This window comes from Coffea arabica, chromosome 8e (assembly GCF_036785885.1).
Source record: "Coffea arabica cultivar ET-39 chromosome 8e, Coffea Arabica ET-39 HiFi, whole genome shotgun sequence".
Taxonomy (NCBI): domain Eukaryota; kingdom Viridiplantae; phylum Streptophyta; class Magnoliopsida; order Gentianales; family Rubiaceae; genus Coffea; species Coffea arabica.
This window is the reverse complement of record NC_092324.1, coordinates 22,304,695-22,318,806: the sequence shown is the minus strand read 5'-3', so window position 1 is coordinate 22,318,806 and position 14,112 is coordinate 22,304,695. Positions and strand designations below refer to the sequence as shown.

Sequence of the window (14,112 nt, the reverse complement as noted above, 5' to 3'; positions counted from 1 at the left end):
AGGCGAGTTTGACTTTGGTTCCTTAGGACCTATGAGAGAAGTGTTAAGGTACCGTTAAGTGCGATTATGTTTACTTTGTCTAAGATATGAATCCTTTTACTATCTTTGTAGGTTATGGCCAGTACGAGTGGACAGGGTGGAGGTGAGCCCCCTTAGAGGCGGCCACGAGTTATCGATTACCAGGAGAGGCTGGGAGGTCCGATCCGGCTTTGGTACACTGCCAGCCGGACCCGCCGCTGTAGGCATTGCCAGTACTACTCTTATACCGACCATGTGGTCTTGGCGGTGCTAGATGAGAGGAGGAGACTTAGGAGTGCCGCCGCTAGGGATCACCAGGAGCTACTTAGGCTGAGAGGCATCACGAGGATGCAGGCTGACTGGATCGAAGAGCTCCAAGGAGACATAGCTATGGAGTAGAAGCCATCTAACACTCTTAGGGAACAGTTGCAGGTGGTGAACACCCACCTTACTAATGTCGTCCGGGAGGTTAGAGATCGTTTCGAAGACATTATTAACGAGTGTGAGGTGCTGATCCAAGGTGTGATTGGCGCCAATGAGCAGGTAGTGGCTCCTAGGGGTGGTACACCTGGCTAGGGGAGTACCCCTAGTTCTAGCCAGGGGGGAGAGTCTGTTGCCTCCGTAGGAAGCTAGGCTAGAGCTCTTTTGAACCACTTTTGATCCCATGAGGGGAATAATTAGGAAAAGCGCTTAGTTAGCTGTTTTGGCCTAATTTTGTATATTGTTTTGGAGGACCCCTTTCAGTTTCATGGGATTACTTTTGTATACATGTACTTGACTGACTGCTTCTATATGACTGTTTGAAACAGTTATGTGTTATCGGTGTAAATGTTCTATGTGTATATATGTTTTGTGTGTTATTTTGATTATTTGGCTATGTTTGTAAGCTTATGCCCGTATGGTTCTTTAATTGTTATTACGTGTCTCGACCTTAGATTGACTTGAACCATGGAGGGCACTCGTAGTGGACGAGACCGTGGACGTGGAAGTAGGCAACCCTCTGATAGAGGTACTGCGGAAACCTTGACTGGACCAAATGTGACGCCCCGAAAAAAAAAATGAGTTTGAGAACCCGGAAATTTTCTACTTTTCTAGGGTTTATTTGTTTAACGCCCGCTTTTCTACATTTTCTTGATTAGAAACATTCCCCAGATAAAGTTTATGAGCAAATATCGTTTTCAAATGATTTTTCTAGTATTGGAGAGTTTTTGAGAAATTAAGAGTTTATAACAGACGTGGGACCCACTAGTGCGAAAAGTTCGGAAAAATTCGGCCAATTAGGTTACATTCCGGATACTGGTTAAAATTTATCGGGTGTTAAGAGATAACTAGTGTGTGTGAAGTGATTGATGTGAGAGAGAAAAGAAAGATAAGAATGCATTTAATGGAGGTGACAAGTGTCACTTTCCTATTGGTTGGACCTTAAGAAATACTATTCACATTCTTGACTTTTTTGACCAAAGGATTAAATATCCAAAAATTGCACAAAATTCACCATTTTTCTCCTCCTTATGGCCGGCCCTCTTTAAGCAAGAAGAAAGAAGAAACTCTTCAACTTTCAAGCTTCTACTTGGTGCAAATCACCCAAAACATTTGTTTACATCCATTTTTAATCCATAAAACCTTTCCTTTTAGTGATAATAAGTGTACTAGTGAAGTTGTTTTGAAGCTCTAAGGTGGCCAACCTCTCTACACCTCTTGTTACTTGGTAAGTGATGCTTGAACCCTCTACTACACCTAATGATGGTTATATGATGCTTAATGGTGGCATGAGTGAAGGAATATATGATTTATTTCTTGATTTGAAGAGTTTTGGTGAAGTTTTTATTTTATTGGGAATTTTTATGGTTTAATATGAAGGGGATGTTGTGGCCTTGTATGATGAATGGTAATGGCTGATAATGACTCTATGAGGTGTATTGGATAAGAAAATGCAATCAATTTTGGATTTGAAGTGAATTGTGAAAAGTTAGGGTTCATGAACCCCTATTCTGTCCGAAATTTTAGGTCATAGCTAGAGGCCGAATTGGACTTTACTCAAAACATCAAAGTTGTAGATATTGGTGAGTATGAAGTGCCTACAAAATTTCAGGGCATTTGGAGTAGTGTAGAGTGAGTTATGCCATTTTTACTGTTGCTGTTTTTGGTGAACAGAATGTGCGAACTGCGATACTAAATTGTCTGTTTTGACTGGAATTGATTTGGATTTTGTTGTTGGTGTCTTCTGATGAAATGTATATTGATGTCTTAGCTATCATATGCCTTTGGAATCAATGCATTTGGACCTGTATAGACTGACTTGGACTGATTACAGTTTTGTGTGATTTGGGAACCTGCAATTACGGTTCTGGGTTGGTTTTCTGCCTTTTTGACCTAGTTGCGCTAGGATTTGGACTGAGTGGCCTTCTACATTGTTATAGCCCTGGTTCTTAGCTTCGAAATGGTGGGTCTTACACCCTAATCCGATAATCGTAGTGCAAGTTGTGCCATTACCGCAAAGTGATGTCCAAAACTGTTTTTCTGGTTTTGAGCTAAACCTTCATTTCCGGACCTTTTCCCTAGCTTGACTTGTACTAGTACTACTTGGAGCTTGCTGAATGGCTATTGGATGAACTCGTTGTTGTGTGTGTACCTTTGGGACTGGCTGAGGATATAATGAAGCCATGATGGCTGGAAAAGTTAGCAAATTCAGGGGAAGTGCTGTCCGAACTTTTAAAGGACTTGGTTGCTTTGCGTTTGTGATCTAAGGCTTGGATTTGAGCAAGGCAATGCTATATGATGGATGGTTTCAGAGCCGTGGAGGTGAGTGACCTCAAACTACTTCTAAAGTTATTTATGATCCGTTTCTTACATTATTTACTTTTGACCTGTTTCCAAAGTTACTTTTGAAATGTTTTCTTGCATATCATGCGTGCTGGCATGTGAGTGTGCCTTGTTTGCTATATTTCTTGACTTCATGACTTGTATTTTGGTTGATAACGTGTTAAACGCTTATAATGATTTCCAAAACGAGTTTTCGAGACGAGTGTGTACTTTATCGCACTCGACCTCGATAAATGTGAAATTTTTGATTGAAATATTACTTGCGCATGAATGTAAGCCTTTTGGGCTGAACTGGCCATAGCCCCTTGTTACCGGTCGTCTTGAGCCAGAAGCGGACTCGGTCAGGCGATTAGGAACTTGGGTGAACGTTTGGTGTACTCGAGTATTACCTATGTAGGTTGGTGGAGCCTGGCCAAAAGCCAGGGACGGGGTGAATGAAATGAAATAAATGATCAAATGAGCGAGGAAATGTCAGGAGAATGAATGTATCCTTTCATGAATGTTACTATCGCTTTCCATTGTACATGTTTCTTGAATTATTGATACTCCATATTTAATGTTTTGTAAATGCTGTAATCGTTTCTGGACTTATCATTTGATTTATGACATCATTGATTTATGACATCATTGAAAAGAAATATTGTGAAACCGATTTGATTACTGATTTTAATGGTTACTCGCTGAGCTTCTAGCTCACCCCAAAAATGTTTTATTTTCCCCCCCCACAGGGCTCAAAGCGAAGGAAGGACTTGTAGTACTTATTCACGTGACTGGATGACATATATTTTGTATAGTTTGGATTTGGAAATCATTTTATGTATAGTTGAGAATTATTTCCGCTTCGCTTTTGACATGTAATTATTGGAGAATTTGATGTAATATTTGAGATTTATCTCGTAATTTATTTGAGGACTTTAGTGAACGACTGAGTCCCGGCGAGAGCTGGGCAGGCGGCCCGCCGAACCCTCTGGTTCGCCTTAGGGGGAGGTGGGGCTGTCACACCAAACCCTGAACCTAGGGTAGATCCGAATGTCCAGATAGCTGCCACTGTGCAGCAAATGATCGACTTACTGGCCCGTGTAGTGCAACAACAGGGCCACAATCCTAACCCACCTGTCGGGAATCCCGGAAACCCTGGGAACCATGTAGAGAGCGAGGATCGAGCCCTCTAAAAGTTCCAAAAGTTCTCCCCACCGAAGTTTGTGGGAGGGCCCGATCCAGACGTGGCCGAGCAGTGGCTGGAGAAGATGATTGATATTTTTGCCACCATGCACTACTCGAAGGGAGGAAAGTTACTTTTGCGGTTTTTCAGCTTGAAGGAGCCGCTCGTTCTTGGTGGAACAATATACGAACCAAGTGGGAGAGAGAACAGACACCAAGAACATGGGTGAACTTCGTAAGGGAGTTCAATGCCAAATACTTTCCGCCATTGGTCCAGGAGAAGAAGGAAGACGAATTCATCCGACTTCGCCAAGGTACCCAATCAGTGGCTGAATATGAGAGCCAGTTCACCCGCTTGTCCAAATTCGCTCTTGAACTTATTTTAACCGAACAAAGGAGGGCGAGGAGTTTCCTTCAGGGGCTTAACGTAGAGATACAAAAGGATTTGGCTGTGGCCCAAATCACTACCTTCAGTGATGCTGTTGAGAAAGCTTTACGATCTGAGAACGCAAGGCTCCAAGTGAGAAATTTTCAAAATTAAAAACGTGGATTTTCTGGGAGTAGCTCCACTCAAGGGAATAAGAGTACCCCTCCCAAATTTGGAAGGGCAACTGGAGGAGGACGATTTCCGGGTACGGCAAGAGGGACTCCGCCAAGAGGTGGCCAGACGGGATGAGGCCAACAGAGGAGTGCCTCACAAGGGAGTTCCGCCACTGTTTCTCGTGGCCCGTGTGGGTTCTGTGGGAAGCCGAACCACACAGAGGATAACTGCTGGAGAAAGGAGAAGAAGTGCCTACGCTGTGGGAGTGCGGAGCACCAGATAGCCAACTGTCCAGTTCAACCCCGAGAGATGAGAGGGACGACACAATCTCACTCTTCTAAGGCTACCTCAGGGCAGTCAAGAGTAGAAGGGGTGAAACCGAAGGTGCCTGCTCGGTGTATTCTATCGAGCAGCGTCCTGTCCCTGATTCGGCAGAGGTGGTGGAAGGTACGATCCCTGTCTTCCACCGTCTAGCTAGAATTTTGATAGACCCCGAGGCCACCCATTCTTTTGTTAACCCTGATTTCATGAGTGGAATTGACATTACCCCTATTAGTTTGCCATATGATCTAGAAGTAAGTACTCCTATGGGGAACCAGTGTTTGGTTACTAGTAAGATGTATGTAAACTGTGAAATCTGGGTAGGAGAGAGGAAGTTATTGGGGAATTTAATAAGTTTAACCATTAAGGGGTATGACCTGATATTGGGCATGGATTGGTTAGCTAGGTATGATGCCCAGCTGGACTGTAAGAGGAAAGTAGTAGAATTTCGTATCCCTGGAGAGGCGACCTTAAGGCTAGATGTGAAGGGCGGTCTGGCCTCATCTGCAATGATTTCGGGTATTCGGGCTAGGAAACTACTGAGTAGAGGGGCACAAGGGTTCCTAGCCTTTCTCATTAATACTCCCACCGATAAACTGAAAGTAGAAGATGTTCCAGTAGTGGGCGAATATTCGGATGTGTTTCCCGATGAGCTAGTGAATCCACCACCGCAAAGAGAGATAGAATTTGAGATTAACTTGTTACCAGGGACTTCACCTATCTCTAAGACCCCATACCGTATGGCACCTGCTGAACTTAAGGAGCTGAAGCTGCAGTTGCAAGACCTTTTGGAGCGGGGTTTTATTCGTGAGAGTGGATCTCCTTGGGGAGCACCCGTTCTCTTTGTTAAAAAGAAGGATGGGACCTTGAGATTGTGTATTGATTACCGAGGGTTGAACAACGTAACCGTTAAGAATAAGTACCCACTACCCCACATTGATGAGCTGTTTGACCAGTTACAAGGTGCAGTGGTCTTTTCAAAACTGGACCTTCGACAGGGGTACTACCAATTATTGATCCGAAAAGAAGATGTGCCTAAAACTGCCTTCAATTCTTGGTATGGGCATTTCGAATTTGCCGTTATGCCCTTTGGACTAACCAATGCCCCTGCCGCTTTTATGGACTTGATACATCGAGTTTTCAAACCTTATCTGGACCAGTTTGTCGTTGTGTTTATCGATGACATTTTGGTCTACTCGAAAACCCGAGAGGAGCATGTGCAGCACCTGAAGTTAGTTTTACAAACCCTAAGGGATCACCAATTATACGCCAAATTTAGTAAGTGTGAGTTTTGGCTGGAGAAGGTTTCCTTCTTGGGACATGTAATTTCGAAGGAGGGGATTGCAGTAGATCCGACAAAGGTGGAAGCAGTGACCGAGTGGAAGAGACCTGAGAGTCCGACTGAGATTCGAAGTTTCTTAGGATTGGCAGGTTACTATCGGCGATTTATTAAGGATTTCTCAAAACTTGCCAGTCCTTTAACCAATTTGACAAAGAAAAATAGTCGGTTTCTGTGGGATACCCGATGTGAGCAGAGCTTTTAGGAGTTGAAGAAAAGATTAACTATGGCTCCTGTCCTGGCCTTGCCTAATGGTAAGGATAGTTTCACTGTGTATACTGATGCTTTGAAAGAAGGCTTAGGGTGTGTATTGATGCAAAACAAGAACGTGATAGCTTTTGCCTCTAGGAAATTGAAAAACCATGAGCAAAACTATCCCACTCATGATTTGGAGTTAGCCGCGATTGTCTTTGCTCTGAAAAAATGGAGACACTACCTGTATGGAGTAACCTTTGAGGTTTATTCTGATCACAAGAGCCTTAAGTACCTCTTTTCCCCAAAGGAGTTGAATATGAGACAACGTCGTTGGATGGAATTCTTAGAAGATTATGACTGCACGATCAACCTGTGACAGCCCCACCTCACCCTAAGGCGAACCAAAGGGTTCGGCGGACCGCCTGCCCAGCTCTCGCCGGGACTCAGTCATACCTCCATCAAAACCGGAATAAAACTGCAAGAATCAAAACGAAATGGAAGGGCCGCCACCATGCAGGATCCAACCAAGTACAAGGAAACTTTGTTCGCCATGAAAGTAGGTACATTCCCGAATACATATGTTACATAAACATGAGGAAACACTTCAAAATCTACATATTAGTAAGTTTACAGATCCAAAAAAAAACATTGTATTAAGATACATTTAGGGTTTTCCATGCATCGAGGAGCTACACAAAAGAAGATTAAAACGAGCTCAACTCATGCTTCAAAATATTAGAGTCTCCAAAAGGTGGTTTCCTGTAAGGAAAACAAGGATAACGGAACGGGGTGAGTTAGAAGCTCAATGAGGCACCAAAATAATAACAGTCAAGAACCAAGGAACTTCATGCTCAATTAATCACATAGGTGTATCAAATAAGGAGATGAGTAAAATAACTTAGATAGAAAGGATACATGTGGCTCTCAGGAGCCAAATCCCCGTTGCAGTACTTGATCCGACTACATTGACCCTCCGTCAACTTCCAAATAAGGAAACCAATCCAATAGAACACCATTTTAACGCCAAATCCCATTCACCAAACATACCCCCTTACCGGGCCCGAATGCCAAATAGAAACGGGAATGGTAATACTCGAGTATACCGAAATCAAGAGTCTCAATATTCAAAGATTCCATAAAAACAGGCACCCACGGATTGTCAATTTCCTCTACCAAGCCCTTGCATGGCTCGATTTAATTAACTCCCCATGAGGTTGAGCTCAAGTTTAACAAGGAGGTCATTGGACACACTTCCAAACGACATTATAACAAGTGCAGGTAACAGGCCCAAGTCCATAACAAGTACAAGTAATAGATTTCAGTTTGTACAACACAGGCAAGAGAACGAGTGTGATAAAGTACACCCTCGTCTCAATCAAACTAAACAGGATTCATAGTCATTCATGTCATACATTTCAAGTACAGATAACTCAAATAGCGACAATGCAAGGGAGTGGTACACTCACCAGTTCAAATAAGGATAACTTGAAAAGTTTCCTTCCCAAGTGTGGCTTTAATCGTCGGCACCTCCTAGAACAATCAAGGCAAACACTTAAAACTTGACTCCAAGACCTAGTATGGAATTCGCAAGTGAGACTCGGTTACGAGCCATATGCCTAGTCAAAAGAACCATTAATGCAAAGCGAAGAGGTGACCTCGGAGTGAAAAGGTAACAATTAGTCTTAAAGGCATGAACAACCTCAAAGCCCTACCTACAATGACTGACCAAATCCAAATTGGAAGTAGCTAATGAAAGTAAGATCAATACTAGGAAAATAGGATTTTCCAGTTTGCACAACCCTATAAGAAAAATCATATCTCAAGTTTTGTAAGCCCAAAATTGATAAAATTTATATCATTGGAAAATACATTCAAAGGGCTATAACTTTCCAGAAGACACCATTGTAAGATTCAAAACACAAGGCAGTCAAATTCGAGCCTTAAGTTGCTGCTTCAACCAGTGAAAGACAGAACAGGTACAATATTTCAGTCAATTTTGAAAAATCACCATAAATTTCACAGATAGAAACAGGGCCTGAAATTTACACGGTTTATATCCCTATGAATCTAGTTTAAAATGCAACAAACGGAACTCAATTCCGACATTCCTACATCAAGATATAGCAAATTTCCCGAGACTGTGCAGAAGCTCCTCGAAAATTTTGACAGCATTTCCCTTGTCTTTCTTTACTTTCCAACCAAACCTCAACATCCACAAATCACAAGCTATCAAACACCTTTAATTAGAGCCACCATAAGGCTCGAATATGAGTCATAAACCAAATCCACATATCACTAGAGTAAAATCATATGGAACGTATAAGTGCAAAATCAAACTAGGACATATGTGGAAACGAAGTTTGGGTTGGAAAATAAAAGGCAGATTTGCTGTTGCTTAGCGGAATTACCACAAATGAAGCTATACTTGTCGGATTGAGATGTAATTTACACAATTTCGAAGCTAAGAGAAAGGGCTACAATGTTGAAGAAGGCCACTCAGTCCATTTTGCAATGTATCTAGGTCAAATTTACCAAAACAACCCCAGATTTTCCAGTTTGCAGTTTACTATGAAATGCAACCAGCAGTCCTGATTCATTCACTCATATCTCAGCACCTACGACTCCAATTCAAGTGATTCCAAAGCCAACTGAACTCTAAGATACAAGGCTATAAATGTTAAGAATACATCAACTACTAAATCAGTAGTATTCCCAGTCAACCTAACCAATTACCAAAGCTGATTATCAGTTTCAGACAGAAACAGGGCAGCAGGGGTATTTCAGTCTTTTCACAGGCTACGTTACTCCAATTGGGCTAACATTTTGTAGGAAACTATAAAACATCATTCTCTACAACTTTCATGTTTTAATCTTAACCTAATTCAGCCTCTAACCTGCTCAAATAAATTCGGACAGAATAGGCCTGTTTGAAACCCTAACCTGGAAATTTTGCCCCAAACAAGAATTTTTGCACAATCAACCATATCCAACATATATCAACTGCATTTTACACAATAACTAACCAACAATCCATGACTAACCAACACTAAACATATGAAATCAGAAAATCAAGCATAAAATAAAAATCCATCAATCTTCACCACAAGTCATGAAATCATCCAAAAAATCACTTATTCAACTACCACAAGGCACCAATTTAGCATTATCATGAACAAGAAAGAATTTCTTGGCTACTCACCTTACCAACCCAAGAAAGGAAGCAACTTAGCACCTTAATCTTCCAAACCACTTGATAACCAACCTTGCAACCACTAGACTAGGTGTTTTTATGGAAAGAATCCAAGTTTAATCGGTTAGATTTGAGGATTAAGCAAGATTGGAAGCCAAAGAGTTGAGAGTTTTCTTTTCTTTTCTTGTGGAGAGAGTCAGCCAAGAGAGGGAGAGAAATGATAAATTTTTGGTGAATTTTGGGATTATTTGGTAAAGTTGGCCAATTAGTCAAAGTCCAAGATGAAATAGGGAGGTGACACTTGTCACCTTAATTAATGCATGGCTATCCTTTTGTCCCTCTCACACCAATTCATCTAGTAACCTCTAGTTATCTCTTAACACCTGCTAAATTAATCCCGGTATACGAAACCTAACCTAACTGGCCGAATTTTACCGAACTTACCGCACTAGTGGGTCCCACACCCGGTATATACTCTTAAAAGCTCATGAATTAACTTATACTAGAAAAATACTTTTAAAAAGCCTATTTACGCATAAACTTATTTAGAAATTTTTTTTCCTAATAAAGAAATTGCATAAAAGGCGTGTAATTAAATAAAATAAAACCCTAGAAAATACGAAAATTTACGGGTTCTCACACAACTACCATCCGGGTAAGGCTAATGTAGTAGCTGATGCCTTAAGCAGGAAGGCTCGAATATCTGGGTTAATAGTTAAGGAGTGGGAAATGTTAGAAGCTATTGGTGAGTGGAACCCTAAAATGGAGGGTAAAAAGATCACCTTTGGAAATATCCGGGTGACATCCGCCCTATTGCATAGAATCAATGAGGCCCAAACTATGGATCCGATGGTTCAGAAGTGGGTGGAAAAAGTGAAGAAAGGAGAAATTTCTGATTTTAATCTAAGTCCTAAGGGAATTTTTAGGTTTAGAAATCGCATTGTAGTGCTTGAGGATGAGAATTTGAGGAGGGAGATTCTGGATGAAGCTCATCGATCGAAATACACTATCCATCTGGATAGTACTAAGATGTATCAGGACTTACGACAGCTATACTGGTGGGATAAGATGAAGAGGGAGATTGCTCAATATGTACAAACTTGTCTAGTCTGCCAGCAGGTTAAGGCTGAACACCAAAAATCTTCTGGATTACTACAACCTCTTGAGATACCTGAATAGAAATGGGAGAACATTACCATGGACTTCGTTTCTGGTTTGCCTAGAACACAAAAAGGACATGATGCCGTTTGGGTGATCGTCGATCGGTTAACCAAATCGGCTCACTTTGTACCTGTGAATATGAAGTATTCCATGGATAAGTTGGCTTGGGTATATATGGAGGAGATTGTGAGATTACATGGGGTTCCTGTAAGTATAGTTTTCGACCGGGACCCTCGTTTTGTGTCAAGGTTTTGGCAAAAGTTTCAGGAGACCTTGGGAACTAAATTGAATCTAAGTACCACTTATCACCCTCAAACGGATGGGCAGTCGGAACGAACGATTCAGACATTTGAAGATATGTTAAGAACGTGTGTTTTGGACTTCAGAGGTAGTTGGGGTCAACATATGACATTAGTGGAATTTGCCTACAACAACAGCTACCATTCGTCGATTCAAATGGCACCGTATGAGGCTCTTTATGGACGAAAGTATCAGTCTCCGCTATACTGGGATGAGGTAGGAGAAAAGAAAGTCTTGGACCCAACAGTTATCCCTTGGATGGAGGATGCCCAAGAAAAAGTCAAGTTGATCCGTCAGAGACTCCAAACTGCTCAAAGTCGCCAAAAGAGCTATGCGGACAATCGAAGAAAAGACTTGGAGTTTGAAGTTGGAGATCGCGTTTTTCTTAAAATTACACCCCTGCGAAGTGTTATGATGGGTAGAGGAAAGAAACTTCAACCAAGATTCGTAGGGCCTTACCCAATACTCCAACGAGTTGGGAAAGTTGCATACCGACTCGAGTTGCCGCCAAGTTTGTCCCGAATACACGATGTCTTCCATGTGTCAATGCTCAAGAAATACTACCCTGACCCGACTCATATTGTACAACCAGAGGAGATTGAGATAGATGAAGCCCTTACCTACGAAGAAAGACCTGTACGTGTGCTAGATCGAAAGGTGAGGGAGCTGAGGAGTAAGCAAATTCCCTTAGTGAAAATCCTGTGGAAGAACCACGGAGTCGAAGAGGCGACCTGGGAGATGGAAGAAGATATAAAAAAGAAATACCCTGAACTGTTTGTGAATCGATGTGAGAAATTTCGAGAATGAAATTCTTTTAAGAGGGAGAGAGTGTGAGAGCCCGAAATTTTCTTATTTTCTGGGTTTATTCTATTTAATTGCATGCTTTTCTGCATTTTCTTTCTTAGAAAAATTTTCTAGATAATTTTTATGAGTAAATATAGGTTTTAGATTATTTTTCTAGTATCGGTTAGGTTTTGAGAAATTAAGAGTGTATACCGGACGTAGGACCCGCTAGTGCGGAAAGTTCGGTAAAATTCGGCCAATTAGGTTAAATTTGGGATACTGGAATTAATTTACTAGGTGCTAAGAGATAATTAGAGGTTGTTATATGGATGAGAGTGGAGAGACAAAAGGATAACCTAGCATTAAAGAGAGGGACAAATGTCACTTTGCTATTGGACTTGGAAGTTGACCATAAGACCATCTTACCACCTTTACCAAATAAATATCAAAAATTGGCCAAAAATCCTCTTATTTGTTTCCTCTCTTGGCCGAGCTTCTTGGAGAGCAAAAGAAAGAAAAGCTATCAAATTTCTTCTATTCAATCTTGCTCAATCTCACAACTTAACAAAGAAAACTTCAAATCACTCCATAAAAATCCTTAGCTAGGTGGTAGTGAAGTAATAGGTGAAGTAGTTTGAAAGATAGTGGTGTAAAGTTGCTTCCTTTCTTGAGATTTCAAGGTGAGTAGTCAAAAAATTCCATCTTTGGCTTTTGTCGCGCCTCATTTTTTAATAAAAATAAATATAATATAATAAGTGAGTGAGATATGGTTTGAAAAATAGTGATGTGTGTGAAAAAGAAAAAGGCCATGGGACTTTGAAATGCGGCGGTTTGGCCAAAATAGTAATCTAAAAAGGTTTTGATAAGAGTGTAGGAGTCGCCACTTGGTATCGAGTTAGGGTGTACCAAGTCACCCAAAAAATGTGAATTTAAAAATGTAAAAAAAACCTTTTTAGATTGACTCCAAAATCTACGATAAATCAGAGAAAATGGTTCAGGGGTCGCGGTTGAAGAGAGGGAAGGCAAAGACAATGTCTAAGGCACCCTCTCAACCTAGCCTAAGCTAGTTGCATGATTTAGTCATGATTTTCCTAATTTCTAGCCAAAGATGTATCGCATTTGGATGTAACTAACATGGATGCAATCCTAAATCTAATGATGAATCGAAAGGGACAAATATCTCTTAGAGGCTCAATCGGACTAGATCACATGAGTTGTGATAGCCAAGGATAAGCCCTCTAAGAGGTCACGAGTAATGCTAATGACGAAAAAATGAATGAAATGAATGTATGCAATGTGAAAACATGAGCTTGTGTGAAGTGAGCAAAATATAAAAGATAATAGTGTGTAAGTGGGAGTGTGTAAATGGGTGTGCAAGGTGAGGTATGTAAAGTGATGATGTGAAGTGCATGTGTGCTCAGTAGTAGTATATAAAGTGCAAGTGGTAAAGTGAAAAATGTGCAAAATAAGAGTTGTGTGAAGTGAAAAATAAGGGAAAAGGGATAGAATATGAAGTGAGAGTGCAAAATGATAGTGGATGAATGAAATGCATGAACCCTAAAGGAATGCAAGCAAGATGGGTACAGGGAGACCCTGAATCGTGACTTTTGATTTGCCTTTTCATTAGAAAAAGAATGAGCGTGTTAAGGCTATATGTAGCCAAACTCGTCCATTCCCCTTACCAGAAGGGTGACTCCCTAACCTAATCAGGCAAATGACCCTAATGACAAGAGTGAAATGCAAAATCCTAAAGATCATACTTTGAATGTGGGAAAGGGGAAAGGATCATGCAAAAATGTAAAAATACTAAGAAAAATGCATGAAAATGTAGTGAGGGCATGCGAGTATGTTCTTGCGAGGGACGGCCCTATTGGGTCTAGCGTTGGACTAGCCCTTTACTAACGCTCTCTGTGACAGCCCCACCTCCCCCTAAGGCGAACCAAAGGGTTCGGCGGGCCGCCTGCCCAACTCTCGCCGGGACTCAGTCAGTCACTACAGTCCTCAAATAAATTACGAGATAAATCTCAAATATTACATCAAATTCTCCAATAATTACATGTCATAAGCGAAGCGGAAACAATTCTCAACTATACATAAAATGATTCCAAATCCAAACTGTACAAGATATATGCCATCCAGTCACGTGAATAAGTACTACAAGCCTTCCTTCGCCACGAGCCCTGTGGAGGGGAATAAAATATTTTTGGGGTGAGCTAGAAACTCAGTGAGTAACCAAAAAAATCAGTAATCAAATATATTTCACAATAATGCATTTCGATG

At 41.2% G+C, this 14,112-nt stretch overlaps 1 protein-coding gene across 1 annotated transcript; it reads left to right on the top strand.

The window, feature by feature from the left end:
* The first annotated feature begins 966 nt into the window (after positions 1-966).
* LOC140012686 (uncharacterized) lies at positions 967-10,767 on the top strand. The gene is made up of 6 exons (XM_072060967.1): positions 967-1,027; positions 4,125-4,522; positions 4,578-4,802; positions 4,957-5,520; positions 5,719-6,095; positions 10,278-10,767. Exons 1-6 carry the CDS (start codon positions 967-969, stop codon positions 10,765-10,767), a joined length of 2,115 nt encoding a protein of 704 aa, XP_071917068.1.
* Positions 10,768-14,112: the final 3,345 nt, after the last annotated feature.